Consider the following 27,493-nt stretch of genomic DNA (forward strand, 5'->3'; position numbering starts at 1 on the left):
TGGTAACTCAGCGTGACAGGTAGAACATGCTGGAAAAAATGCTGTATGCCTTACTGGGCTTCTTGGATGTCCTAGGGACAGACGTGAAGTACCCATGGATTCCCTGAGCCCTGCTATATGAGGGGCTACCAGCACAGGGGAAAGGTTACTGCAGAGAAGGGCTAAACGTATTCTGTGCTGCAGCAGTCCGGAATGTGGAAACAAGCCTGGCTCAGCAGTGAGTCCAGGGACTCAGTAAGCAGCCCCTGCAGAACCCCACTGGGTCCCAGCACCAGCCGCCACCGTCTCTAGGTCTACCATAGCCATGTCCACATGACACTTCACTGGACGGATCCCGTCCCCTTAAATGGCCACCGAGACTTCCTGGTAAGGAAATCTTGCACTGCGAGAAGCGCCAAGGGAAGGGGTGGATCAGCCAGAAGACGCGAGAAAAAAAGGGGCAGAGTTTCCGACTTGTGGCCTAGCAGAGGCCGAAGCCGGGGACTAAATTTTCTGCACTGGCCGAACTGACCCCTGGAAGGACACGACACGTGCTCAGAAGCCCCCTCCCCACCAGATCTGACCCAGACACCCATTTGATCCGGAAGGCCCGTGGAACGACGTGCAGAGCCAGACTGCTCTGCCTGCAGGTCAGGTGCTGCAGAGGATGGTGCAGGAACCCTCTATCCACCATCCCTTTGTCAGTGAGGTGGAGAGGGACCGTCTGCCTCCTTCCATCACCGCTGTTCTTCAGTGGTGATGCAGTGGGGGCTGCACGGACGCCATCGATGCCTCTGTACATCCTAGGGGTTCACTCCCTTAGGATGTGACAGGTCTATGATTTGGCTCAAGTAGGTCTGAGTGCAGAAGGGGGTACATGGAGGCGACCCTCCATGTTCCCATCTGTTGATGGTGTAGGCACCCATCGCCCATAAGCCAGCTCAGGCATATCTTCAATCGGTGCAGGAGGGGGTACGTGAAGGCGACACTCCACATTCCCGCCTGTTGTTGGTTTGGGGAGATTGGACCCTTGAAAGGATCCATCTTCACTATATTCCTTGTAAAAATAAAATTAAAAATTAAAGTATGAAGACCAGACCCATGTGCCTCCTACAGACACTAAGCATGAACTGGTTCGGGCTGAAGCCAGTGGTAGCTGTATACTGCAGAGGAGCAGCTAACTTTTTTTGTATTGACTTAGCATCAGCCTCCTAGTGGCAGCAGCATATCCCCATGGTCCTGTGTCCCCCAGTGAGGCGAAGGAGAAAAATCAACAGCATATTAAGAATTGTTTTTATTTATTTTTTACGCCGTTCCTCGTGCAGTATAAGTGATTGGGCGACTTTATTCTTCGGGTCAGTGCAAGTACAGCAATATCAGATTTATATCAGGTTTTTATGTTTGGCAGATGTCACGCACTAAAAGGCGCTTTTTATTGCGAAAACTAGTTTTTGCATCACCATATTTTGAGAGCTATAATTTTTTCATATATCGTCTGACAGTCATGTTATGGCTTTGTTTTTTGCGAGACGAGCTGACGTTTGTATTGGTACCATTTTCAGGCACATGACACTTTTTGATCGCTTTCTATTCCAATTTTCGGGGGACAGAATGAACAAAAACAGCAATTCAGGAATTGTTTTTTTTTTCTTTTATACCGTTCCGCGTGTGGTATAATTGATATGGCAGCTTTATTCTTCGGGTCAGTATGCGATTACAGCGATAACCTCAGTTATAGCTTTATGTTTTGGTGCTTGTACACAAACTATTTTATAGAAAAAATTTTACATCACTATTCTGAGAGCTATAATTTTTTTTATTTTTCTGCTGATTAAGCTATATGGTGGCTTGTTTTTTGCAGGACAAGATGATGTTTTCAGCGGTACCATTGTTATTTACATCGGTCTGTTCGATTGCGTCTTATTGCATTTTTGTTCGGCGCTATGATGATAAAGCATAGTTTTTATGGTTTATATTCTTTATGGTGTTCACTGAAGGGTTGTTGCAGGCTGTTACAAACGTGGTGATACCAAATATGTGTACTTTTACTGTTTTTTTATTTATTTACATAAATAAATGTATTTATTGGAAAAATAGTTATTTTGTTTATTTAGTAATATAAAAAAATATATTTTTACACTTTTTAAAAACTTTTTTACATTGTCCCAGTATGGGACATCACTATATAATGTCAGATCGCTGATCTGATGTTCCGCACTGCTTAGAATGAGATCAGCGATCTGACAGGAAGGCAAGGAGGCTTCTCAGGTCCTGCTCTCTACAGGCGCTGACAAGCCACCTCCCTGCAGGACCCGCGGCCATCTTGGTGCCGGGGGTCTCCATGGAGACCCTCAGGACAACGCGATCGCATCGTGTTGTCCTGAGTGAAGCTTGAAGGGAACGGATTCTCTGCGCGATGCTTCTCTATGCCCCTGTCACTACTGACAGCGGCATCAGAGGGGTTAAATGCCCTCGATCGGTGATAGCATCGATCGGGGGCATTGCTGCAGGGTGTTAGATGTCACATACAGCTGACACCCGATCGCCGAGGCGCTCAGCATGAGGCAGCGCAATCGATGCGCCGTACTAGTACTGCTGTTTGCGGGAGCGCACCTCCTGCAGAACAGTACTAGTACGGCACATGTCGGGAAGGGGTTAAGCACATCAGGCCATTGACCCAGACAGGGTTTTACAAAGCGCACACTCCCTATTTTTGAGCTTTGCACTAACTTTCTTAAGCCTTTTCTAAGGTGAACATTTATGAAGGTCACTCACCACCGCTGTTTACTTAAGTATACCGGATTCGGAAGCTGGACCAAATCACAAGACTGTTAGTCTCTGGACTCATGACCCACTTCTACTCCACTGGCTAGCTTTCCTGCCATTTGTGCGACTGCCCGCTGCTGTTCCTCCATCATACACGGGAAGTAGAGCCAGAAAAAAGCGCTCTTAGAGTGGTCAGACAAGTGGGGAACCATCTACAGCTCATGGATGCCTCCTCCGGACACCCTGGGCATGCTCATCATAGGGCAAGCCCTTCCTGGATCGTGCCCTGTGCAGACCAGGAAACGCATGCGACCATAAGGTGATGGTGCAGTCGCTCGCACCCACTTGACAGAAGAGGCCCGCTTGGGTCCACCGAAGTGCTTCGAGGCCCCCGACGCCAGCTGCAGCAGATATGCTGCCCAGCCAGAAACCTGATGGACCCAAGTCTGAGAGAAAAAAAAAAAAAAATAATAATGTGCCACAACAATCAATCCCCTGGGCAACTCCAGGAAGTAGACTCCCTCTCAAACGACTGGACAGAAAACCCAACTGATGATGAAAGGGAGAGGTACCACCCTTTTATTCTGTAGGATCCCCTCTCTGGTGGTGCAGTCATGGGTGATAGGAAAACAAACTCGCTATATAGAGACCAACACTGATATTACCACCACGTATTCTGCAGAATATTACAAAATTTCAGTACAGTTACAGATAGTGACTTACAGGTAACATTCTTTCTGAAGGAGCCGTTCACTTTTCCCATCTTTTAAATTTGGCCCATATTGCCAGGACAACTTCCATCCCCGTCTTGTCTGAAGAGTTTAAGACGTCAACACATTTGACTTCACATTTCCAACCTGCACAAACTCCTCATCCTGCCGATACCCCAATACTGAACCGCTGTGGCCGTATTTCTCACCTGCTGTGTGGCACAAGTGCTTCTCTTACTGCCACACAACTCCCACCACTATACCTCTAATACAGCAAAATGCGCCCTTTAGCCACTCTAGAGGGTAAAATGACCTCCTAAAAATATAAATGCCCTGTGTATGCCTTAGGTGTTCAAATTTTGCTCCCTAGAAAGTAGTAAAGACATGTGCGCCTCTCTGACAGATGGAAGACCCTGAACCTGAGTATGTCTCTAAGTGCCCATTTAACATTGACTCCTTCGAGTGTCCCCTTGGCATTTAGTAATCTCCTGAATGCCTCAACAAAAGTAATGTTTCAACAGCCCCACAAAGCAAAAAGGCTTCGAGTCCCTTCAAAATAGTAATAATGGCCCAAGTTCCTACATGCACACATATATACATACACATGTACCGTATTTTCCGGCGTATAAGACGACTTTTTAACCCCTAAAAATTGTCCCAAAAGTCGGGGGTCGTCTTATACGCCAGGTACGGCATATACAGGGAGCGATCCTGGATGTTCCCAGGGTCTGAAGGAGAGGAAACTCTCCTTCAGGCCCTGGGATCCATATTCATGTAAAAAATAAAGAATAAAAATAAAAAATATGTATATACTCACCCCTCCGAGAAGCCTGGCTGTCACCGCTGCAAGCGTCTGCCTCCGTTCCTAAGAATTGCAGAGCGTGAAGGACCTTCGATGACGTCACGGTCAGGTGACCGGTCACTTGAGCGGTCACGGACCAATCACAGGACTGCGACGTCATCGAGGGTCCTTCATGCTCTGCAATTCTTAGGAACGGAGGCAGACGCTTGCAGCGGTGACAGCCAGGCTTCTCGGAGGGGTGAGTATATACATATTTTTTATTTTTATTCTTTATTTTAAACATGAATATGGATCCCAGGGCCTGAAGGAGAGTTTCCTCTCCTTCAGACCCTGGGAACCACACGCCGTATAAGATGACTGGGCGTATAAGATGACCCCCGTCTTATACAGCGGGCATATCCCAAATTCCATATTTTATATGGAAAAGTTGGGGGTCGTCTTATACACCAGAAAATACGGTAGTTATAAAGCCCCCAATACCTACTACCTGTATAATGCACCAGTAAATACTTATTTATAAAAAAAGGAAAAAAAAAAACATATAGGGGCACTAGAGATTAGCGGATTGTTTGGAAGAACTCTGGCCCAGCATCCAGGTCAGTGATACCTAGCAGATAGATGGAGGAACACAAATCATTGTTAGGGATGGCGCAACAATCTCTGAGATGTGATGCACAGATTATGTTGCGCCAGTCCTGGCTAACAAAAAAAAAAAAAACGGGTCGGGGACGCTGAAGAGATTTATGGGTCTCCAGTCTAGTCACCAGGTACCACTAACCTGGACTGGAGTCTTGCAAATCATTCCACTCATCTCTAATAGGCACCAAAACCTAGATACTCGATAGTCTACACCAGCACGAACAGCATATTGATAGAGGGACGCTAACGTCCTGTGCGTACCCCTGCTGTTCTGTAGGTCCCATGCTCAGGAACTCGGTCACTGCTGAGGACACAGGTAGAAACATACATAAAAATACTACACATTGAAGAGGGTAAATCTTAAAATCCACTGCATTCTCTTATTTCTACAGGCACTTGTACATGTATTGCAAAAGAACTGCGGATTTGCAGAGTCACACACAGGCGACACTAAACTCATATCACCACAAACACGGTAACTCATTCTCCCAATGCGCTTTTTTTTATTTTTTTTATTTTAAAAAGAAAAAAAGTTACAATTATTCAAGTTGATTGCTGCAAATGAAGTGAATTAATCTTTTCTCAGAGACACAGACTCTTCTCTTACGCCATCCTTGGTGACAATGCTGATTTTTAGGGCATCCCCTGTGTACACATCTCTTTCTGCTGCAGAAATAAATACATCTTTCACAAGTTGCTTTGCCTTTTCCAAGGTTAGTGGAAGCTGCTCCACATTTTGCATGTTCTTGTATCCAATCTAAGAAGAAGCATAGAAACATTAGCCTTGCCATATAGAAATACATTTTTTTCTAAGCACTGATAAAATATGCAAAACAACCAGTTATAGGGTCTCCCTTCGCATCTACTATCATTCTTGCAAAGAAATGAAAAAAAAATGGGAATAAATACATTCATTGGAATTGGTTTGGGGTCTTTGAGGGCCCCATTTCAACACTCTTTGCTTGAAATATTATCCTTCCAGACAACTAGCAAAATTGACTTGTTAAAATAAATAGGATACAGGTAAGGAAGTGGCTGTGTGTGAAGGGCACAATGGTGGGATAGTCTGCTGTAAACAAATGTCAGGGGTTTTGGAAAAGTACACACTTATTGAACCGCTTCACAACATGCGCTGTACATGTACGGCGCATGGCGTGTCCCTCTCTTTGATGTGGGCTCCGACGCTGAGCCCACATCGTTCCAGGCACATGCTTCTGTGTAGCAGAGGCTATCGGACAACTGCAACTTCCTGTCTCCCATGGAGAATACTGAAAGCATGCAAAAAGTTAAAAGTTTAAAAAAAAAAAAAAAAAAGTAAATATTTTTAAAGTTAAAAAGTTCAAATCACCCCCATTTGCTCCATTCAAAATAAAACAATTAAGCCCAATTGAAAAAACAAAACAAAACACATATTTGGTATCACCGTGTTCAGAATCTCCCGATCTATCAAGCTATAAAAATAATCAATCCGATCGGTAAGCGGGATAACGGGGGAAAAAAAAAAAGCCAAAACACCAGAATTACTTTTTTGGTCGTTGCAACTTTGCATTAAAACACAATAACAGGCGATCAAAAGATCTAATAGTCACCAAAATGGTATCATTAAAATGTCACCTCGGCACACCCAGCTCCAGATCCTGAAAAATGGAGACGCTATGGGTGTTGGAAAATAACGCATTTTTTAAAAAAAATTTTTAAACAAACTTTGGAATTTTTTTCACCATTTAAAAAAAAACAAAACAGAAAAAACAAAACAAAACCCTATACATGTTTGGTGTCTATGATCTTGTAATGATCTGGGGAATCATAATGGCAGGTCAGTTTTAGCATTTGGTGAACATGGTAAAAAAAAAATCCTTAAAATATTTGTATTATTGCACTTTTTTGCAATTTCACAGCACTTAGAATTTTTTTTCCCCATTTTCGAGTACACGATACGGTAAAATCAATGGTGTCGTTCAAAAGTACAACTGATCCCGCAAAACCCCCCCCAAAAAACAGCCCTCACATGGCTCTGGAAAGAAAGGAAGTGAAAAACAAATGCAAAATCAACAATCATGAGCAGGGTGTGCTAGAGTCCACATGTGTATGGAGCAGCGGTGCCCGACACCAACTAAAATCTAAGGCTTTGCCGGAGATAGCCAAATACAATCCTACCATTATGACGTCCACTACGCGGCCCAATTACGGCTACAACACAAGACTAATAATTGGATGATGTAAATGAGATTTAAGCAATGACAGTGGATTGAGTTCAAATAATTTGTCCAATTTACATATTTCTGCACGGAGACGATAGGCAAAAGGATACATCATGATTAACCATAATATATTACCTGGTTATCTAAAAGGGGCTGAAGCATGGCACTTGCAGAACCCCCCGCCTTGTATGAATCTCTCTGGTAGGATCCTACAGGGTCAAAACTGTACACTGCTCCTTTACCTGAAAAGAAAAGGCAATGGTAAACACTTGTCCTTCATAACAGAAACCAAGCCTATTGTAATTAGGGGCGTACAATTACTGCTCATTGATTACACTGGTCAACAGCATTTTTGGTGCCAAAGATATTTCATCGAATTTAGGGTATTTTTGGGGTGCTGATTCTGAATATGCTATCAGTTTTGCCAGATTGGCTCAAGTTTTTGAGATTTTTGGTATCTTATTTATAGCACTTGTTGGTAAATGCGACGCATCATCTCATTAATTTCTTTGGATTAGTACTTGAACTGAGCAGTTCTCAATATAGTTTTGTGTTAATTAGTGTTCTAAAAGTTTGTTCATAGCTTGATTTTTGCACTAACTTTATGTTGTTGTCTGTTTTCCAGTGAAAAGCATGAACTCATCAAGAAGAAGTTGTCTTAACGATCCAGACTCATTCTGTTACATTTGTGGTGAATACACACTGCCAAAACATAGAAGAAACATAACAGACTTCGTAAAAAAAGTGTATTTTGCCTATTTTGGGGTTATGCTTGGGGACCAAGACAAGTTTTGGGCACCACACACAGTGTGCAAAGCATGTATCGAATTATTACGAAAATGGAGCAAAGGACAAAGAAAAAGCTTCAAATTTGGTGTTCCAATGGTGTGGAGAGAGCCAAAAAATCATCATGATGACTGTTATTTCTGTGCAGTGCAAGTGCAAGGATTCAATAAGCATAAGAAACGAAAATGGGAGTAACATGGAATCTGCAAGAAGGCCTGTCCCTCATTGTGAAGATGTGCCTGTACCTGTGTTTACCATAAATAACAGTCATCATGATGATTTTTTGGCTCTCTCCACACCATTGGAACACCAAATTTGAAGCTTTTTCTTTGTCCTTTGCTCCATTTTCGTAATAATTCGATACATGCTTTGCACACTATGTGTGGTGCCCAAAACTTGTCTTGGTCCCCAAGCATAACCCCAAAATAGGCAAAATACACTTTTTTTACGAAGTCTGTTATGTTTCTTCTATGTTTTGGCAGTGTGTATTCACCACAAATGTAACAGAATGAGTCTGGATCGTTAAGACAACTTCTTCTTGATGAGTTCATGCTTTTCACTGGAAAACAGACAACAACATAAAGTTAGTGCAAAAATCAAGCTATGAACAAACTTTTAGAACACTAATTAACACAAAACTATATTGAGAACTGCTCAGTTCAAGTACTAATCCAAAGAAATTAATGAGATGATGCGTCGCATTTACCAACAAGTGCTATAAATAAGATACCAAAAAATCTCAAAAACTTGAGCCAATCTGGCAAAACTGATAGCATATTCAGAATCAGCACCCCAAATTCATTAAAATATTTTGGACACCAGAAAAAAATTTTTTTTTTGTTGACCTGAGTTATTAAAGGGGCTGTCCACTACTACCAGACAACCCATTCATAATTGCTCTGATAAAATGCTGATGGTCCAGGAGGCATGGTTTTTTGTTTTTCATTTTATTTGAGGCACTTAAATTAAGAACGGATTGTCTTCTAATGGACGGCACCCTAAATGGCTCATTCACCAACATGCAGCTTACATCTTACACCGACGTCTTCAGCTGAGCAACGGCTCTAGGACAGTGCTCCCCAACTCCAGTCCTCAAGAGCCACCAACAGGTCATGTTTTCAGGATTGCCTTAGTATTGAAGAGGTGATAATTGCATCACCTGGACTATTCTAAAGAAATCCTGAAAACATGACCTGTTGGTGGCTCTTGAGGACTGGAGTTGGGAACACTGCTCTAGAATATAGTATTACATGCCAATGGCATTTTAGAAGACTGGAGAGAAGAGCAGCTTGAATTAGTGTCTTGGCAAAGTCTTGATAAATCATCAACAACCCTGCTATAAAAATGAGTAATTCCAGTACTGTCCTCTGCGACAGCTGGTCTTTACCTCTGTGGGCACCTGTCACTTACTGGGCTCTGCACTCAATACTACAATAGGGACCACAGTATCTAAATGCTTACACAAAAAGGGGTCTCCCTGCATCATCCCGATATTCCGGATACTTTATCCCTTTCATTTTGGTGGAGATCAGTATGTTTCTAAACACACTGCAATCAAGCAATCTCATGCTTTAAAAGAAATAAGCATCTTCAGCACCAGAGTTGGTAAGAATCTGATTCTTAAAAATAAACAAAAAAATCCATTTACCCCAACAGAGACCACTATGAAAAAGGTGCTTTTTTTATCAACTTGCCTCCCCTGAAAAATTGAAAAAACTAATTCATACAGCAAAATAAAAGCCTGAATACAACTCCATTGTCTGAAAAATAATGAGGAGTCTTAAAAAAATTTGGTTTACATCACACTTTTCTAAGAATATTTTTTTCCTTAAAAAAAAAAAAAAGAAAAAGCAGTAGAAAAAGCAGTAAAATACAAACCTCAAAACTATATAAATTTGGTATAGACAACAGGCAGAATTAAGTTGTCAGGTTATTTGTACAGCTCAGTAAGAAAATGAATCCCGACCATAGCACTCGCATTTTTTTCTTCATCCTTCAACCGCATTCATTTTTCCCTCAAACCACATCTTGTAATAAACTGACAAATATAAGGTCGTGGGTCATTAACGGCTATATCACTTAACCCCTTTACGACCTCTGACATACAGGTACGTCATAGGTCGCCTCCTGCGTTTGATGTGGGATCCGGCACTGAGACTGCATCTTTTCAGGCACAGCTGATCTATGATCCACCCGCAATCTGACAGCGGCAATTAACATGCGCACGCCAGAAGCGAACCACAAACCCAGCCCAACTGCACACCCGTTACATGATCGCGGTGCGCGGATGAGTTGGCATGACAACCAGGGGTGGGCAGGAGACCCCTGTGGCTGTCACTGCAGATCTGCCATGAGTGCCACCCCGTGGCCGGACTTCACCGCAGATGATTATTTCTGTTACACGTATTACATATATTGTATCTACACCCAAATGGTTATGATTTAAAAGGTCAGCTCGGTGTGCACAAAAATAAGCCCTACCCCAGTCCCCGAAAAATGGAAAAGCCACGGGTCTCAGAAAACAAGCACTTTTTTTTCTTTTTTCCCCACAAATTTCAGATTTTTTTCACCACTTAAAAAAAAGAACCTAGACATGTTTGGTATCTGCAAACTCGCAATGACCTGGAGAATCATAATGGCAGGTCAGTTTTAACATTTCGTGAACATGGCTAAAAAATACAATTGTGGAATTGCACTTTTTTTTTTGCAATTTTGCAGCACTTGGAATATTTTTTCCGTTTTCAGGACACGGTAGGGTAAAACCAGTGGCGCTGTTTAAAAGTACAACTCGTCCAGCAAGAAACAAGCATTGAGACAGCCATATTGACAGAAAACTAAAAAACAAAAAAAAAAAAAAAAAAGTTATGGCAAAAATGGAAAATCCCAGAGTGGTGAAGGGGTTAAAGCTGCATCATCTGGAATGGGCTTAGGAACTGAGCCCCCAGGACTCACTGGAGAAGCAGACTACAAAATCCAGCACTTGCCTGTAGCAGCGGTTGGATCATGCAGTGTTAATGTTTACTATGGTAGCCATCGGCAATCAAGATTCATAGAATGGCAACTTTACTGCTTTCGGTAATACTACTGTATTGCAGCATATAGCTACAGTAAGTGATTGTAGGTTCAAGTCCCCACAAGGAAAATAAAAAGTAAAGATAAAAAGATATCTATTAAAGGGAATCTGTCACCACGTTCTTGGCATATCATGTAATAATATCATTCAATTCAGTGTCAGCTCTGCATTATACAAGTACTTTTGATACCCCTTGACTCCCCACCAATGATGCATAAATACCGCTTATATTCCTCTCGTGGTGTATGTAAACCTGCTCGGTCCGGTCCGATAGATGGGGCTTATTGTCCGTCTCTCCCCCTCCTGGCTTGCTCTACGCATTCCTTTTGGGTAATTCCTGTGTTCGCATAGCGTTACCGCGCGTGTATATTCAAATGGTCCCTCGCGCGTGCGCAGTATGCTTTGTCCAACTGTGGGCAAAGCCGAAAAACAGTATTGCGCATGCGCCGGCATACGCAATTGCGTTCTATGGCCCGGAAGTATACTTGTATACTTCCGGGCTATAGAAAGCCATGGCTTATGCCGGCGCATGCGCAATACTATGGGCAAAGCAAACTGTGCAGGCACAAAGGACCATTTAGATGCGCACGAGAGGTAACTGTACGCTATCTGTGATATTCACAAAAAACGAATACGTACAGCAACACGGCGGTGGAGACGAACAACAAGCCTAACCATTGGACCAAGCAGATTTACATACACCATGGGAAGAATTAAAAAAAAAAAAAAAAAAAAAGAGTGGTGACAGATTTCCTTTAAATGTTTAAAATTACCCTCATTTTTCCATAAGGGAAAAAAAAAACAACCCATGCCGCCGAATTTGGTATTGCGGTGTCCGGTATAGTGTAATCCAACAAAATATTAAATTATTTAAGTTGTTATTATTGAAATTTTCTGTTTTCATATCAATGTTAAAACTTTATAAAAATATTTAGAGTAAAAAAAAATAAAAAATAGTTATTTGTTGGACAGCAAAAATCTAATTGAAAAGAATGAAAAACATCAGAATTACTTTTTTTTGGTCTACATACTCATCACAAAAATGCTATAGATCAATTAAAACATCATATGCACTCCAGAATGTGATTAAAGGGAACCTGTCACCCCCAAAATGGCTGGTGAGGTAAGCTCACCGGCATCAGGGGCTTATCTACAGCATTCTGTAATGCTGTAGATAAGCCGCCGATGTTACCTGAAAGAGGAGAAAAAGACGTTAGATTATACTCACCCAGGGGCGGCCCCGCTCTGGTCCGCGTCCGATGGGTGTCTCCGGTCCGCTCCGGCGCCTCCCATCTTCATTCCATGGCGTCCTCTTCGGGTCTTTACGCCGCGGCTCCGGCGCAGGCGTACTTTGTCTGCCCTGTTGAGGGCAGAGCAAAGTACTGCAGTGCGCAGGCGCCGGAAAGGTCAGAGAGGCCCGGCGCCTGCGCAATGCAGTACTTTGCTCTGCCCTCAATAGGGCAGACAAAGTACGCCTGCGCCGGAGCCGCGGCGCGAAGACCCGAAGAGGACGTCATGGAACGAAGATGGGAGGCGCCGGAGCGGACCGGAGACACCCATCGGACGCGGACCAGAGCGGGGCCGCCCCTGGGTGAGTATAATCTAACGTCTTTTTCTCCTCTTTCAGGTAACATCGGCGGCTTATCTACAGCATTACAGAATGCTGTAGATAAGCCCCTGATGCCGGTGAGCTTACCTCACCAGCCATTTTGGGGGTGACAGGTGCCCTTTAATAAAACGGTCAGTGCACAAAAAAACCAAGACCCTCACACATCAGACTGAAATTGTTTTTTAAAAAGTTATTTTTATAAAATTTTCTGAAATTTTTTGAACCACTAAAATATACATTTATGAGTTTATTGCTGTAATCATACAGATTGAAAGAATCAGGCTACCAGATAATTTTTTACTGCAGTGCGAATTACATACTGTAATTACCTTTTTGTTTTTGCATATTGAGTTTTTTTTTCACCACACTCGTAATTTCTGCTCTGTTTTTCATTACACTATATGTACTCCCCATGAGATGTGCCTAGTTGCAGTCAGGTGCCGGCTAGACTCTCCTCTGCTTCTATCAATGTTCTAGAAAAAAAAGTCTAGTTGGCATGTGACCACAAGTATGCAAATTGCACTCAAGTGTTCACAACCACCCACACAGAGAATTGTGACAGCATGCACATCACATACAGTCACGACACAGCAGTTTGCAGTCATCTGGAAAGAATGCAGAAGTTTCCTTCTTAGACTGGACAAGCTCTTTAGTTCTTTGAAAAGCCCATCAAAAGGTAAGGTGACTAGAAAATTGGCAATGCAGTTTCTGGTGCAGTTATTTGACCAAAAGAAGAAAGTAGTATTACAATTCTTCCTTCATATTTGGCTTTTCTTTGGAAAAAAAAAAATATTAAACAATGTTGTGATATAACATGCTCATGGTTTTTTCTAAATAACCCTCCAATTTATAATATTTCAGGATGACATTTTTGCATACGTTTTCATATATTCTAAAGTTGGCCTGGCCTGCACCAACACTAAATGGATGGTTGGTGGAAGTCCGACACCAGGCAACCCCCATGGATCAGTGCTGATCAGCACCGGCAGAGGCTAGATAAAAGCATGAGGCAGAACCTGTGCCTCGCTCAGTGGTTGCTGCAGAGTACTCCGCTAGATCTTGTATGGCAGCAGCCATTAAGCAATGTACGGAGCTGCAGTGTTCCGCCCAGCTCCGTACTGGCGCAGAATACAGCTGCTGACAGTGCTGCGGACATTGAACCCTCCTCCCCTGGATCGCTTATTGATGCTTGTGCCAAGGAGAGATCATTCAGTCCTAGACAGCTCCTTCAATGCGTGTTATGTACAAAAGGTCTATGGCAAATAAGAATTAGGTTAATCACTAAACAGACGAGGAATGAAAGATTAAAAACAAACAAATTACCATCTTCATCAAGGCCTCCAATAATATTGTACACATAGTAGGGAAAGAAGCGTCTGGAGTAGAGGATTGTAGAAAGCATTGCTGCGATAGCTCCGCTGGTCATGGTCTTGTTGTTTGAGTGTTTATACATCTTAAAAGGGAGACAAAAAAATAGAGCAGATTACAATGTATACACAGTAATGATTGTCAAGTGAATTGTCAAGTTTGAGACCGATAAACTTCCTGTTGTGTACAGATAAGGCCGCTAAAAAGGTAACCAGATACAGTATAATGAAAGGCAACTCTAAATACTGTAGATAACATAGGATCGACCTTCACAATAGCTGATGTTTAACGTCACCTCCTTCCTCTCCATTCACAATCTTTGCCAGGATTAGAGCATCCATAGTTTATACTTATGTACAAACAACTAGGGTCTGAATCTTCCATTGCTAATTAGAATAGGACCGAGTCTAATATTTTGGGCTATCATGTTTACAATTGCCATAGGTTTCATTAAAACTTGTGCTGCTGCAATACTTTAGTCTGTCTCCTTCCCCATTACCCTGTAGACTGTAAGACAGCCCTCTCTTCTGTACCTGTCATTGTTAGTTTGACTGTAAATTATATTTTGTAAACAGCAAAAACAACTTTATTCCATTTTAAAAACGATAAAACTATTACTAATATATATCCGTAATTTTTTACATTTTAAAAATTGTAAAAAAGGAAAGTGGGCTGATGAAAAAGTTTGGGCACCCTTGGGAGATTTGTGTGCCGAGATACCTGACCAAGGTTTCAGACCTTACTGTAATTAGCCTGTTCCTGGTTCACTACCATTATTAAGGCTTCTTTTACACTTACAGTGATTTTGCGGTCCGTTTTTGCGGCCTTAATTGATTTCTATGGGGCCGCAAAAACAGGCCGCATAAATTTGTCGGAGCGCCGTAGGCCATATGGCCGTGAAGGCAGTATTTACGTCCGAGAAAAAAATATCGAGCCTGTTCGATATTTTTCACGGCTTACGGACACGGCCCCCATTGAAAATCAATGGGGCAGCAAAAACAAAGGCATATTGATATTGTTTTTGCGGTGTGCCGTGATTACCCTATTAGTGGAACACCGTTTTTTTTTTTTTCCCCAATACTTTTTCCCTAGTATTCAAAACCAGGAAAACTACGATCCACAAGATTTTTGCAGCCCGATTTTGAAGCAGACCATAAAAATCACGGCAATACTGCCCGCAAAAATGGGCCGCAAGAATCACGGCAAGTGTAAAAGAAGCCTAAGAAAGGCCAGGTGATGCAAATTTCTCAGCTTTATAAAAACCCAGCCTCGACTAACCTTATGCCAAAAAACAGTAGCCATGGGTTCTTCTAAGCACCTGCTTAGCACTCTGAAAATAGTGTAGGCCCACAAAGCAGGAGAAGGCTATAAGAAGATAGCAAAGCGTTTTCAAGTTGCCCTTCCCGCAGTCCAAAATGCAACTAAGAAATAGCAGCTAAAAAGGAACAGTGGAGGTAAAGATAAGGTCTGGACAACCAAGCAAAATTTAAGCGAGAGGAGCTAGTAGCCAAATCAGAACTCTCACTTGACTGCAAAAGACCTTCAGAAAGATTTAGCAGACTCGAGTTGTGGTACATTGTTCTACCGTACAGCGACTCTCCTGCATCCTCAACATAAAATTCAGCATCAGAAGTATGCAAAAGAACATCTAAACAAGCCTGATGCATTTTTGAAACAAGTCCTGTAGACCGATGAAGTTAAAATAGAATAGCTCTAACCACAACAATATAAAGCTGTGTGTGTAAAAAAAAAGGGCACAGAATTTAAGGACAAACATCTCGCCAACCATTAATCAATTATGTTTTGGGGTTGTGTTTTAGCCAATGGCACAGGGAACATTTCATGGATAGAGAGAAGAATTGGTTCAATGAAATTTCAAGAAATTCTTAATGCAAACATACCACCACCTGTAAAAAAAAACCTGAAGTTAAAAAGAGGATGGCTTCTACGAATGGATAATGATTCTAAACACATGTCAAAATCATCAATAGACAAACTCAAAAGCTGCAATCTGAAGATTTTACAATGGCCTTCACAGTCCCCTGATCTAAACATCATTGAAAATCTGTGGTTAGACCTGTGGAAAATCTGTGGCAGTGCATGCAAGATAACCAAGGAATCTCACAGAACTGGAAGAATTGTTCAAGGAAAAATGGATGAAAATACCTCAAACAAGAATTGAGAGACTTGTCTGGCTACAAAAAGCGGTTACAAGCCGTCATACTTGTAAAATGGGGTGCTACAAGGTACCAACCATGGAGGTTGCCTAGACACATACACACACACACACACACACACATATATACATACATACAGTACAGAGCAAAAGTTTGGACACACCTTCTCATTTAAAGATTTTTCTGTATTTTCACGACTATGAAAATTGTATATTCACACTGAAGGCATCAAAACTATGAATTAACACATGTGGAGTTATATACTTAACAAAAAAGTGTGAAACAACTGAAATTGTGTCTTATATTCTAGGTTCTTCAAAGTAGCCACCTTTTGCTTTGATGACTGCTTTGCATACTCTTGGCATTCTCTTGATGAGCTTCAAGAGGTAGTCCCTGGGAATGGTTTTCACTTCACAGGTGTGCCCCGTCAGGTTTAATAAGTGGGATTTCTTGCCTTATAAATGGGGTTGGGACCATCAGTTGGGTTGTGCAGAAGTCTGCTGGATACACATCTGATAGTCCTACTGAATAGACTGTTAGAATTTGTATTATGGCAAGAAAAAAGCATCTAAGTAAAGAAAAATGAGTGGCCATCATTACTTTAGGAAATGAAGGTCAGTCAGTCCGAAAAATTGGGAAAACTTTGAAAGTGTCCAAGTGCAGTGGCAAAAACCATCAAGCGCTACAAAGAAACTGGCTCACATGAGGACCGCCCCAGGAAAGGAAGACCAAGAGTCACCTCTGCTTCTGAGGATAGGTTTATCCCAGTCACCAGCCTCAGAAATCGCAGGTTAACAGCAGCTCAGATTAGAGACCAGGTCAATGCCACACAGAGTTCTAGCAGCAGACACATCTCTACAACAACTGTTAAGAGGAGACTTTGTGAAGCATGCCTTCATGTTAAATAGCTGCTAGGAAACCACTGCTAAGGACAGGCAACAAGCAGAAGAGACTTGTTAGGGCTAAAGAACACAAGGAATGGACATCAGACCAAAGCACAGATTTCCCCTGGTCTAATGAGTCCAAATTTGAGATCTTTAGTTCCAACCACCGTGTCTTTGTGCGACGCAGAAAAGGTGAACGGATGGACTCTACATTCCTGGTTTCCACCGTGAAGCATGGAGGAGGTGTGATGGTGTGGGGGTGCTTTGCTGGTGACACTGTTAAGAATTTATTCAAAATTGAAGGCATACTGAATCAGCATGGCTACCACAGCATCTTGCAGCGGCAATGCCATTCCATCCGGTTTGCGTTTAGTTGGACCATCATTTATTTTTCAACAGGGCAATGACCCTAAACACACCTCCAGGCTGTGTAAGGGCTGTTTGACCAAGAAGGAGAGTGATCGGGTGCTACGCCAGATGGCCTGGCCTCCACAGTCATCAGACCTGAACCCAATCGAGATGGTTTGGGGTGAGCTGGACCGCAGAGTGAAGGCAAAAGGGCCAACAAGTGCTAAGCATCTCTGGGAACTCCTTCAAGATTGTTGGAAGACCATTCCGGTGACTACCTCTTGAAGTTCATCAAGAGAATGCCAAGAGTGTACAAAGCAGTCATCAAAGCAAAAGGTGGCTACTTTGAAGAACCTAGACTATAAGGCATAACAAAAAAGTGTGAAACAACTGAAATTAAGTATATAATTGCACATGTGTTAATTCATAGTTTTGATGCCTTCAGTGTGAATGTACAATTTTCATAGTCATGAAAATACAGAAAAATCTTTAACATGAGAAGGTGTGTCCAAACTTTTGGTCTGTACTGTATATACACACATTTTAACATAATATATTATACATTTTAACTATAATATATATATATATATATATATATATATTATATATATATATATATATATATATATATATATATATATATATATATATATATATATATATATATATATATATATATATATATATATATATATATATATATATATATATATATATATATATATATATATATATTTTTTTTTTTTTTATTTGTCTAAGGCAGGGGTCGGGAACCTATGGCTCGCGAGCCAGATATGGCTCTTTTGATGGCCGTATCTGGCTCGCAGACAGCCTGTGGCGTAGGAAGGGGGGGCGGGCCGCCCCGGGCGGCACAATGCGGGGGGGCGGCACAATGCGGGGGGCGGGTCGCCGGCGGCGCAGGATTTACCTGTTCGCATCTCGGCTTCAGAAAAATGGCCGCCGCGATCTCCATCTGCGCATGCGCAGCATCCCGCGGCCATTTTCCTGAAGCCCCAGGCAGCAGAGCGCTCCACCTGCGCACGCGCGGCCTCAGGAAGATGGCCGCCCCCACCGATAACCAGACAGAGCAGGATCGCGGTCAGGGGTGCCCAGGGCACAAAGCTGGACGCAGGGGGGCACAAAGCTGGACACAGGGGGGGCACAAAGCTGGACACAGGGGGGGCACAAAGCTGGACACAGGGGGGGCACAAAGCTGGACACAGGGGGGGCACAAAGCTGGACACAGGGGGGGCACAAAGCTGGACACAGGGGGGGCACAAAGCTGGACACAGGGGGGGCACAAAGCTGGACACAGGGGGGGCACAAAGCTGGACACAGGGGGGGCACAAAGCTGGACACAGGGGGGGCACAAAGCTGGACACAGGGGGGGCACAAAGCTGGACACAGGGGGGGCACAAAGCTGGACACAGGGGGGGCAGAACGCTGGACACAGGGGGGGCAGAACGCTGGACACGGGGGCAGAACGCTGGACACGGGGGCAGAACGCTGGACACGGGGGCAGAACGCTGGACACGGGGGCAGAACGCTGGACACGGGGGCAGAACGCTGCACACGGGGGCAGAACGCTGCACACGGGGGCAGAACGCTGCACACGGGGGCAGAACGCTGGACACGGGCAGAACGCTGGACACGGGCAGAACGCTGGACACGGGGGCAGAACGCTGGACACGGGGGCAGAACGCTGGACACGGGGGCAGAACGCTGGACACGGGGGCAGAACGCTGGACACGGGGGCAGAACGCTGGACACGGGGGCAGAACGCTGGACACGGGGGCAGAACGCTGGACACGGGGGCAGAACGCTGGACATTGGGGCAGAACGCTGGACACTGGGGCAGAAAGCTGGACACAGGGGCAGAATGGAGAAACGGGGCATGATTGGAGACACGGGGCAGGATGACAGACATGGCGTCATGACTGGAGACACTGGAGGCAGGATTGGAGACAGATGGGGCAGGATCATGGGGCAGGATGGATACGATGGAGACAGATGGGGCAGGATGGGAAGATCATATGGGGCAGGATGGATACTCATGAGGGCAGGATGGGAGAACATATGGCTGGAGCCAGGAATGAGACACACGGGGGCCAGGATGGCGAATATTATTACCACAGGGGCTAATTAAGGGATATTATTACTGCAGGGATATATTTATTTTATTTTTTGAGTATACTGTTTTAAATGGCGGGGCGGTCCTATTACTGTGTAGATTGACACTATGTCGCCTTCTTCATGTGGTGTAATGTAGAAGTTGGGAAAATTAAGTAATGTGTTCTGCAAGTGGAACTCGTGATAACTGTGTTATTTCCTGCAGAGACGAGTCCTGGCTGGATGAAGTGATGGCGGTCTGTGCGGGATGAAAGATGAAGGACTTCACTTAGAGACGTCACTGGTGAGTCAGTGTGTTACCTATACACTGACACTATACACTGTATACTATATACTGAGGTCCTGTGTATGTCACCGGTGATCACTGTATTACCTATACACAGACGCTGCATACTAAGTACAGATCTCCTGTGTATAATGGCACTTAGGGCTTGTTTCCACATGCGAGAAACATGTCCGTGTCTCGCATGTGGGAACCAAGTTCTGGCGTCGGCACTCCAGAGCGGAGTGTGCGGCCGCATAGGAACACATGGAGCTGCACAGCTCCACTCCAATGTGCCGACGCCAGAACTTACGCTGGGTGTGCCTGCTTGTATGTACCACTTTAAGTAGTAAATGCTTTAGTTCCCTATGGGTCTGAGCCTCTCTTTTTTGTTCATTTTCTGTAAGACCAACACTTTTAAAAGGGCCACTGACAGATACAATTGTTCCAGCGGTCACTTAGTACACAAAGGAGTGTTCCTCTCTGCTGCACTAAGCCACCGCTGGACCTAAACAATAATTCGCTGTAAAATAATAAAATAGATAATTGACATAACTGACAATGCGTTGTGTGACATGTCCAACATTCCAGCTTCTTTCTTCTGCGAATGCCTCAAAGCTGGCATTCTCTCAACATCAGGTGGGAAGAATGCCAGCTTCCAGTCATGCGCAGGAAAAAGAAGAAGCCAGACTGCTGGACTGATGTCATGCATCGCAAGCTCACAATGTAAGTTATTTATTTAATTTTTTTACTGCTAATTACCATTGTTTCAGTCCAGTTGTGGCTTTATACAGCAGGGAGGAGCATTCCTTGCTGTACTAAGTGAACATTGGAGCGATTGATCTGTCAATGGCCCTTTAAACATATTGTACGGCTCTCGCGGAATTATATTTCAAAATATGTGGCGTTTACGGCTCTCTTAGCCAAAAAGGTTCCTGACCCCTGGTCTAAGGGGTACTTCCGTCTGTCTGTCACTTCCGTAACGGAAATACCACGTCACTGACTGGTCTCGCCAGCTGCCTGTCATGGCTGCCACGACCAATCAGTGACGGGCACAGTCCGATTAGTCCCTCCCTACTCCCCTGCAGTCCGTGCCCGGCGCCCGCATACTCCCCTCCAGTCACCGCTCACACAGTGTTAATGCCAGCGGTAACGGACCGCGTTATGCGGCGGATAACGCACTCCGTTAACGCTGCTATTAACCCTGTGTGTCCCCAACTTTTTACTATTGATGCTGCCTATGCAGCATTAATAGTAAAAAGAAGTAATGTTAAAAAAAAAAAAAAAAATGTTAAAAATAATGAAAAAAGTCTCATGAGACAGCCAAGTTATCTGGGTAATTTCACAATGCATCCAGGGAACGGAAGATGGCGGCAGCCGCGCGCGTATGAGTGAGTATATAACTTTTTTATTTTAAATTATTATAATTATTTTATTAATTTGTTTATTTTTTTTTTTTTTAACAGGGATATGGTGCCCACACTGCTAAATACTACGTGGGCTGTGTTATATACCACGTGGCTGCTATATACTACGTGGCCAGTGTTAGATACTATGTGGGCTGTGTTATGTACTGCGTGGGCTGTGCTATATACCACGTCGCCTGTGTTATATACGGAGTGGCTGCTATATACTGCGTGGGCTGTGTTACATAGTACGTGAGCTGTGTTATATACGGTTTAGGCTGTGTTATATACTGCGTGGCCACTGTTATATATTGCGTGGCCTGTATTAACGCATCGGGTATTCTACAAGTATATAGCACAGGCCACGTAGTATTTGTCTGCTATATACTACATGGCTCCTATATACTACATGGCCTCTGCTATATACTATGTGGCTGCTATATACATACATATTCTAGAATACCCGATGCGTTAGAATCGGGCCACCATCTAGATATAATAATAGATAGATGTTGACTTTAAAATGCATGAAATTATCTAGGATACTGAACTTGAACAAAAGCAGTGTAGTTGGGGACTTGGAAGTAACGGTTTATTACTGTGATTTTAGATTTGGGAGTACTTGATCATTTACTTGAGTATGTTCCTAATTTTATATATTTGTTTTGTTCAGGTGTTCTTGCTGTCGAATACTATTGAAGACCTTGTCTGGAGGGACATGCGGAGTTGGAGGATAAAAAAAAAATTTTTCACAAAAATATTTGGGATTAAGTTAAAATTATAAATAAATAAAAAAATAAAGAAATATATAAAAAATACTAAGTCACACATCTGGAAAGATTCAAGACGATTAAATTGTTTAAAATAATTTATTTTTTTTTTTTTTACATTTTTTCTACAATTGTTCATGAGTTAAATTGTTGTGTGGATGTTAGCCGGGACTGGTATGCTACCGCTTTACAGTAGTCAAGAGTTGAAGCTTTTTACCAGGAAGGGTTAACTGCACTCTTCTGACACTGTTTGGACTTCTAGGTGATAGTCTGAATAAGGCTATATCCGGAAAGTCGGGGCAGAAGTATGCATTGAAAGTCCTTACGGCAGTAAAAGTGAAGTGGACTTTTTTTGAACAGTGTAGTGATATGTATTTTAGGCGCATTTTCAAAGTACAAGAGCCTTGCATTTGTTCATGTAGGTATTAGCTGGGACTGATATGCTACCGCTTTACAGGAGTCAGGAGTTGAGGCACTTTACCTTGGAGTATTTCGCATGCGCCGTATAATATAATTGATGGGCATGTGGATCGTCACGGATGATGCTCTCTGAAAGGCATGCCACAACCAAAATGGCGATAATAGGTGCTACTGCGCATGCGCCCGTTTTTAGATGCCGTACACAGGCGTCTGATTGGCCTTGAATCTAACACATGGGTGTGACGTAATTAGAAGCGCTTGGACATGCGCAGTGAACAATTTAGAACGCCGACAACATGCATTGTCCTCCATGAACAGCATGTCCCTCCGGGGGTAAGCATAACTAAATAATCAGATGGACAGTAGTTAACAGAGAAATAGTTCAATTAGAGATACCGTATATACTCGAGTATAAGCCGAACCCCCTAATTTTGCCACAAAAAACTGGGAAAACTTATTGACTCGAGTATAAGCCTAGGGTGGAAAATGCAGCAGCTACCGGTGAATTTGAAAAATAAATGCTCCATACCGTTCATTATGGCCCCATAGCTGTGCCATATAGTGCTCTGCACCGTTCATTATTGCCCCATAGCTGTGCCATATAGTGCTCTGCACCGTTCATTTTTGCCCCATAGCTGTACCATAGAAAGCTGTGCCATATAGTGCTCTGCACCGTTCATTATTGCCCCATAGCTGTGCCATAGTGCTCTGCACCGTTCATTATTGCCCCATAGCTGTGCCATATAGTGCTCTGCACCGTTCATTATTGCCCCATAGCTGTACCATAGAAAGCTGTGCCATAGTGCTCTGCACCGTTCATTATTGCCCCATAGCTGTACCATAGAAAGCTGTGCCTTATAGTGCTCTGCACCGTTCATTATTGCCCCATAGCTGTGCCATATAGTGCTCTGCACCGTTCATTATTGCCCCATAGCTGTACCATAGAAAGCTGTGCCATATAGTGCTCTGCACCGTTCATTATTGCCCCATAGCTGTGCCATATAGTGCTCTGCACCGTTCATTATTGCCCCATAGCTGTACCTTTATTTTATTTATATAGCGCTAACATATTCCGCAGCGCTTTAGTTTTTGCACACATTATGCCATAGAAAGCTGTGCCATATAGTGCTCTGCACCGTTCATTATTGCCCCATAGCTGTGCCATATAGTGCTCTGCACTGTTCATTATTGCCCCATAGCTGTGCCATATAGTGCTCTGCACCGTTCATTATTGCCCCATAGCTGTGCCATATAGTGCTCTGCACCGTTCATTATTGCCCCATAGCTGTGCCATATAGTGCTCTGCACCGTTCATTATTGCCCCATAGCTGTGCCATATAGTGCTCTGCACCGTTCATTATTGCCCCATAGCTGTGCCATAGAAAGCTGTGCCATTGCTGCTGCTGCTACAATAAAAAAAAAAGACATACTCCCCTCTCTTGCTTGCAGCTCCTCAGCGGCCCGTCGTCTCTCTGCACTGACTGATCAGGCAGAGGGCGGCGCGCACACTATATGCGTCATCGCGCCCTCTGACCTGCACAGTCAGTGCGGAGAGACGCCGGGAAGACGGAGAGACGCCGGGAAGACGGAGCGGCGCCCGGCGTGTGGAACGCGGACAGGTGAATATGTAATACTTACCTGCTCCCGGCGTCCCGCTCCTTCCTCGGACAGCTGGTCTTCGGTGCCGGAACTGTCACCGTTACCGTCATTAGAGGAATGAATATGCGGCTCCATCCCTATGGGAGTGGAGTCCATATTCATTTCTCTAATGAGCGGTCCCACGTGACCGCTGAACAGGGGAAGAGCTGCGGCACCCGGAGACCGTGGGACTGCAGGGACAGCGCCAGGAGCCCCGGAAGCAGGTAAGTATGCCTCAGCACCCTCTCCCCCTCACCTGCCGCCGACCGTGACTCGAGTATAAGCCGAGAGGGGCACTTTCAGCCCAAGAATTTGGGCTGAAAATCTCGGCTTATACTCGAGTATATATGGTATATGAGCACTGGACACTAGTAGCACTTAAGCACTTTATGCAGATTGTAATGATTTGTAATATATTTGAGGTTACTAAATGGCACTTTAATTGGCTATGATTAAGGGATGATGGAAATGTCTATATATATGTAACATGGAGGAACACTCACTGCTTGAGAAAGGCTCATTTGGAGCCGAAACCTCGCACAGACATGTGGGTCTGAATAAATCCTGCATATCACCAAAAGAATATGGAGTGCTGCCTGCTTTTTTGAAGTGTATGGACTAGAAACAACTAGTGGACGGTTGATAAGTTAAGGATTTTTGGGGAGAGGGGGGGAGGGGGTGGGGGAGAGAGGGACATATACATACACTACTGTTCCAAAGTTTAGGGTCACTTAGAAATGTCCGTATTTTTGAAGGAAAAGCACAGGTTTTTTTCCAACGAAGCTAACGTTAAATGATTCAGAAATACACTCTATACTATACATTGTTAATGTGGTAAATGAGTATTCTAGGGTCTGGTTTGTGATGCAATATCTTCATAGGTGTATAGAGACCCATTTCCAACAATCATCACTCAAGTGTTCTCATGGTACTTTGTGTTTGCTAACTGTGTAAGAAGGCTAATGGATGGTTAGAATACCCTTGAAAACCCTTGTGCAAGTATGTTAGCACAGCTGAAAACAGTTTGGCTGATTAGAGAACCTGATAAACAGCAAGGTAGATATGGTACCAACCTAAGTAAAATTTAGCTTTTAATAATTATATTTAAAATCTTCTAGACAACAAACGACAAAACAGACATAAAATATAGCAGAATTGAATGCACCCAGATCATATGTATATTTCTCCTTGGTGTATCCAAAATTGCTCAAAAGCATTCCAGGGTCAAAACCCCGCTCCTAGGCGCTTGCAATTTGAGCAACAATAAAGCATTGACCTTGGGCCTCATGCAGATATCCCTCTATGTATACAACAATCAACATAAATAATGAATATAAATCACATAGTACATGAAAGCCATAAAGATAAAGGACAAATGCTGAAAAATGGAACAGTCTCACCCAGATAGTGTACGTTGATTTCGCCTGGTCTCACATGGACTGTTCCACCTAGATGCCTCCAATCAATCCCAAGGGAAATGTGGGGAAACGGGTGAAATTCAGTCCCCGTACACTTAAAAACCCACTAATTGGGATGATAGCGCATCAGGACTTTAATCCCCGTGGCCTCCCAACGCGTTTCACTCTCTCAGATCATCAGGGGAGGAAGATTAAATAAATAAGTGCCAATTGGGGGAGAGGAGAGGTTTCCCTCACAAGGGATAAACAACCTCCTTATTCAGTAGCATCCTGCGGTCTGCCGCCGCTCATGTCTATACTTTATATAGAGACCTACTTGTTAAGAATTAATCCCCATAACGCCGGGGTGCCAAAAGGTCTGGAAAGCCACCTCCTTCACTTCCGGTATTCTCCATGTGCGTCCCCACGTGCAACTAACCGGAAGTATAGAGTGAAGGCGGATATACCGCCCTGAGATGTCCTAACTACGCACAAACAGTGCGCTTCTCCTAATGACGTTATTTCTCATGCGTTCCAAGCATGCGTTCCAGCAGACTCCTACGTCCTCTCAAAAGATCCGCCCCCAGGCAGACGCACTTTGGACCCGCCCTCCTGACGCTGTCAAAGTCAGTGCCCCCTGCCTGTTTATCATGTCAAACATACCGCCCTCAGACTACAGCGGTATGATTACGCCCCTTCAGTATGTGAAACAGATACCAATCGCAGGTCTGACTGGAGAATCATTTCTTTAACTTCTCTACTCCAGTCTTGCCTGAATACTCAAGCAGGCATGTCATATCGGCGGAAAAATATATTAATGCACCTATTATAAATGTCTGGTACACACAATCTGCCACTCATAGGAGCCTTAAGAACTCTTTTACTACTCCCAGTAGTTTACCCTCAATATATTGTGTATCCCCATGGGTCCATAACTTGTCAATGCCCCATGATGGGAACACGATGTTGAGGGCAGGATAAACTAAGGACAGGACATCAAAATCATTATGCTAATTACACCAAAGGTGGGCATCAAAATATTACAATCATAGAAAAAACTTTTGCCAGCCCTTATTTTTGCTGGTTCATAACTAAATTTGTATAATTCTCCTAACAACCCCAATTAAAAGGGGGAGGAGAAAGAAAAAAGCAAAGTGCCGATTCTAGCCTAAACCATAGACAACGGATTAGCATGGGAAAACTTATAGGATAGGAAAGATACAAATAAGTGCAAACCCTATCGTAGCCCTATTTTACTCTAGCTCTTTGCCTACCTACCAGCGGGGATTGGCACCCTAAATATACGAGATGGCGCCCCCACTCCGCGACGGCTCGCCCTCACTAAGCCCTACTCACCCTATCCACAGGTGAGGAAAAAAGAAAAGAGTAAAACAAACCAATTAGAATATTAATAGAGCATTGGTAAATAATAAATAAGATGGGAACCAAGGGTGCGAGCAATTGTATGCCTGATGTAACTCTAACCTACTTACCCTGCCTAAGCAGTGGAGGTTGGCACCCTGAGGGGACGACAAAAATGGCGCCCCCACTCCGCGACGACTGACCCTAACCATCCCTATCTCAGGCCATGAGTTTAAAGGAAACAACTAAAGGTAAGCGTCTCGTTAAGACCTGTTGGTGACTGTCTTCAGGCGATGGATCCACCTTGTTTCACACTGCAGCACCTTCTGGTCCCAATCACCTCCCCTTTTTGGTTTCTCAATCTTATCAATACCCATAAATTTTAACTGGGCATAGTTTCCATCATGCATGATGTTGATATGCCTGGATAACGGGGTGTCTCTTTTGAGCTCTATGTCTCTGAGGTGTTCGCCCACTCTTCTGCGCCATTCTCTGATTGTTTTTCCCACATATTCCAGACCACAGATGCAGTCTGCTTTATAGATCACCCCTTTTGTTCTGCAGTTTATAAAGTGTCTTATTTCAAATTTTTTCTTTGTAACATTGCTTTCAAAGAATTTCCCTTTTTTTATCACTGGGCAGGCCACACAACCACTACATGTAAAGCACCCCTTAGTTTCATTTGTCAATCAATTTTCTTTTTTTGGGGGGTGCGAAGTGACTTGACACTAACCTGTCCTTCAGAGACCTCCCTCTCTGGAAAGTG

The 27,493-nt window shown here is 43.6% G+C and overlaps 1 protein-coding gene across 1 annotated transcript in view; it reads right to left on the reverse strand.

Annotated features, from left to right (window-relative positions):
• Positions 1-5,417: 5,417 nt before the first annotated feature.
• Positions 5,418-27,493, reverse strand: part of PSMB1 (proteasome 20S subunit beta 1) — a 44,702-nt gene continuing 22,626 nt past the window's right edge. Inside the window, exons 4-6 of the mRNA XM_077283233.1 lie at positions 13,889-14,018; positions 7,233-7,339; positions 5,418-5,653 (exon numbers count right to left, since the gene is read on the reverse strand). Of these exons, the coding sequence (XP_077139348.1) occupies positions 5,468-5,653; positions 7,233-7,339; positions 13,889-14,018 (423 nt within the window). The 3' untranslated portion in view covers positions 5,418-5,467. The remainder of the gene's footprint in view (positions 5,654-7,232; positions 7,340-13,888; positions 14,019-27,493) is intronic.

Source organism: Ranitomeya variabilis, chromosome 2, assembly GCF_051348905.1.
Source record: "Ranitomeya variabilis isolate aRanVar5 chromosome 2, aRanVar5.hap1, whole genome shotgun sequence".
Lineage (NCBI taxonomy): Eukaryota > Metazoa > Chordata > Amphibia > Anura > Dendrobatidae > Ranitomeya > Ranitomeya variabilis.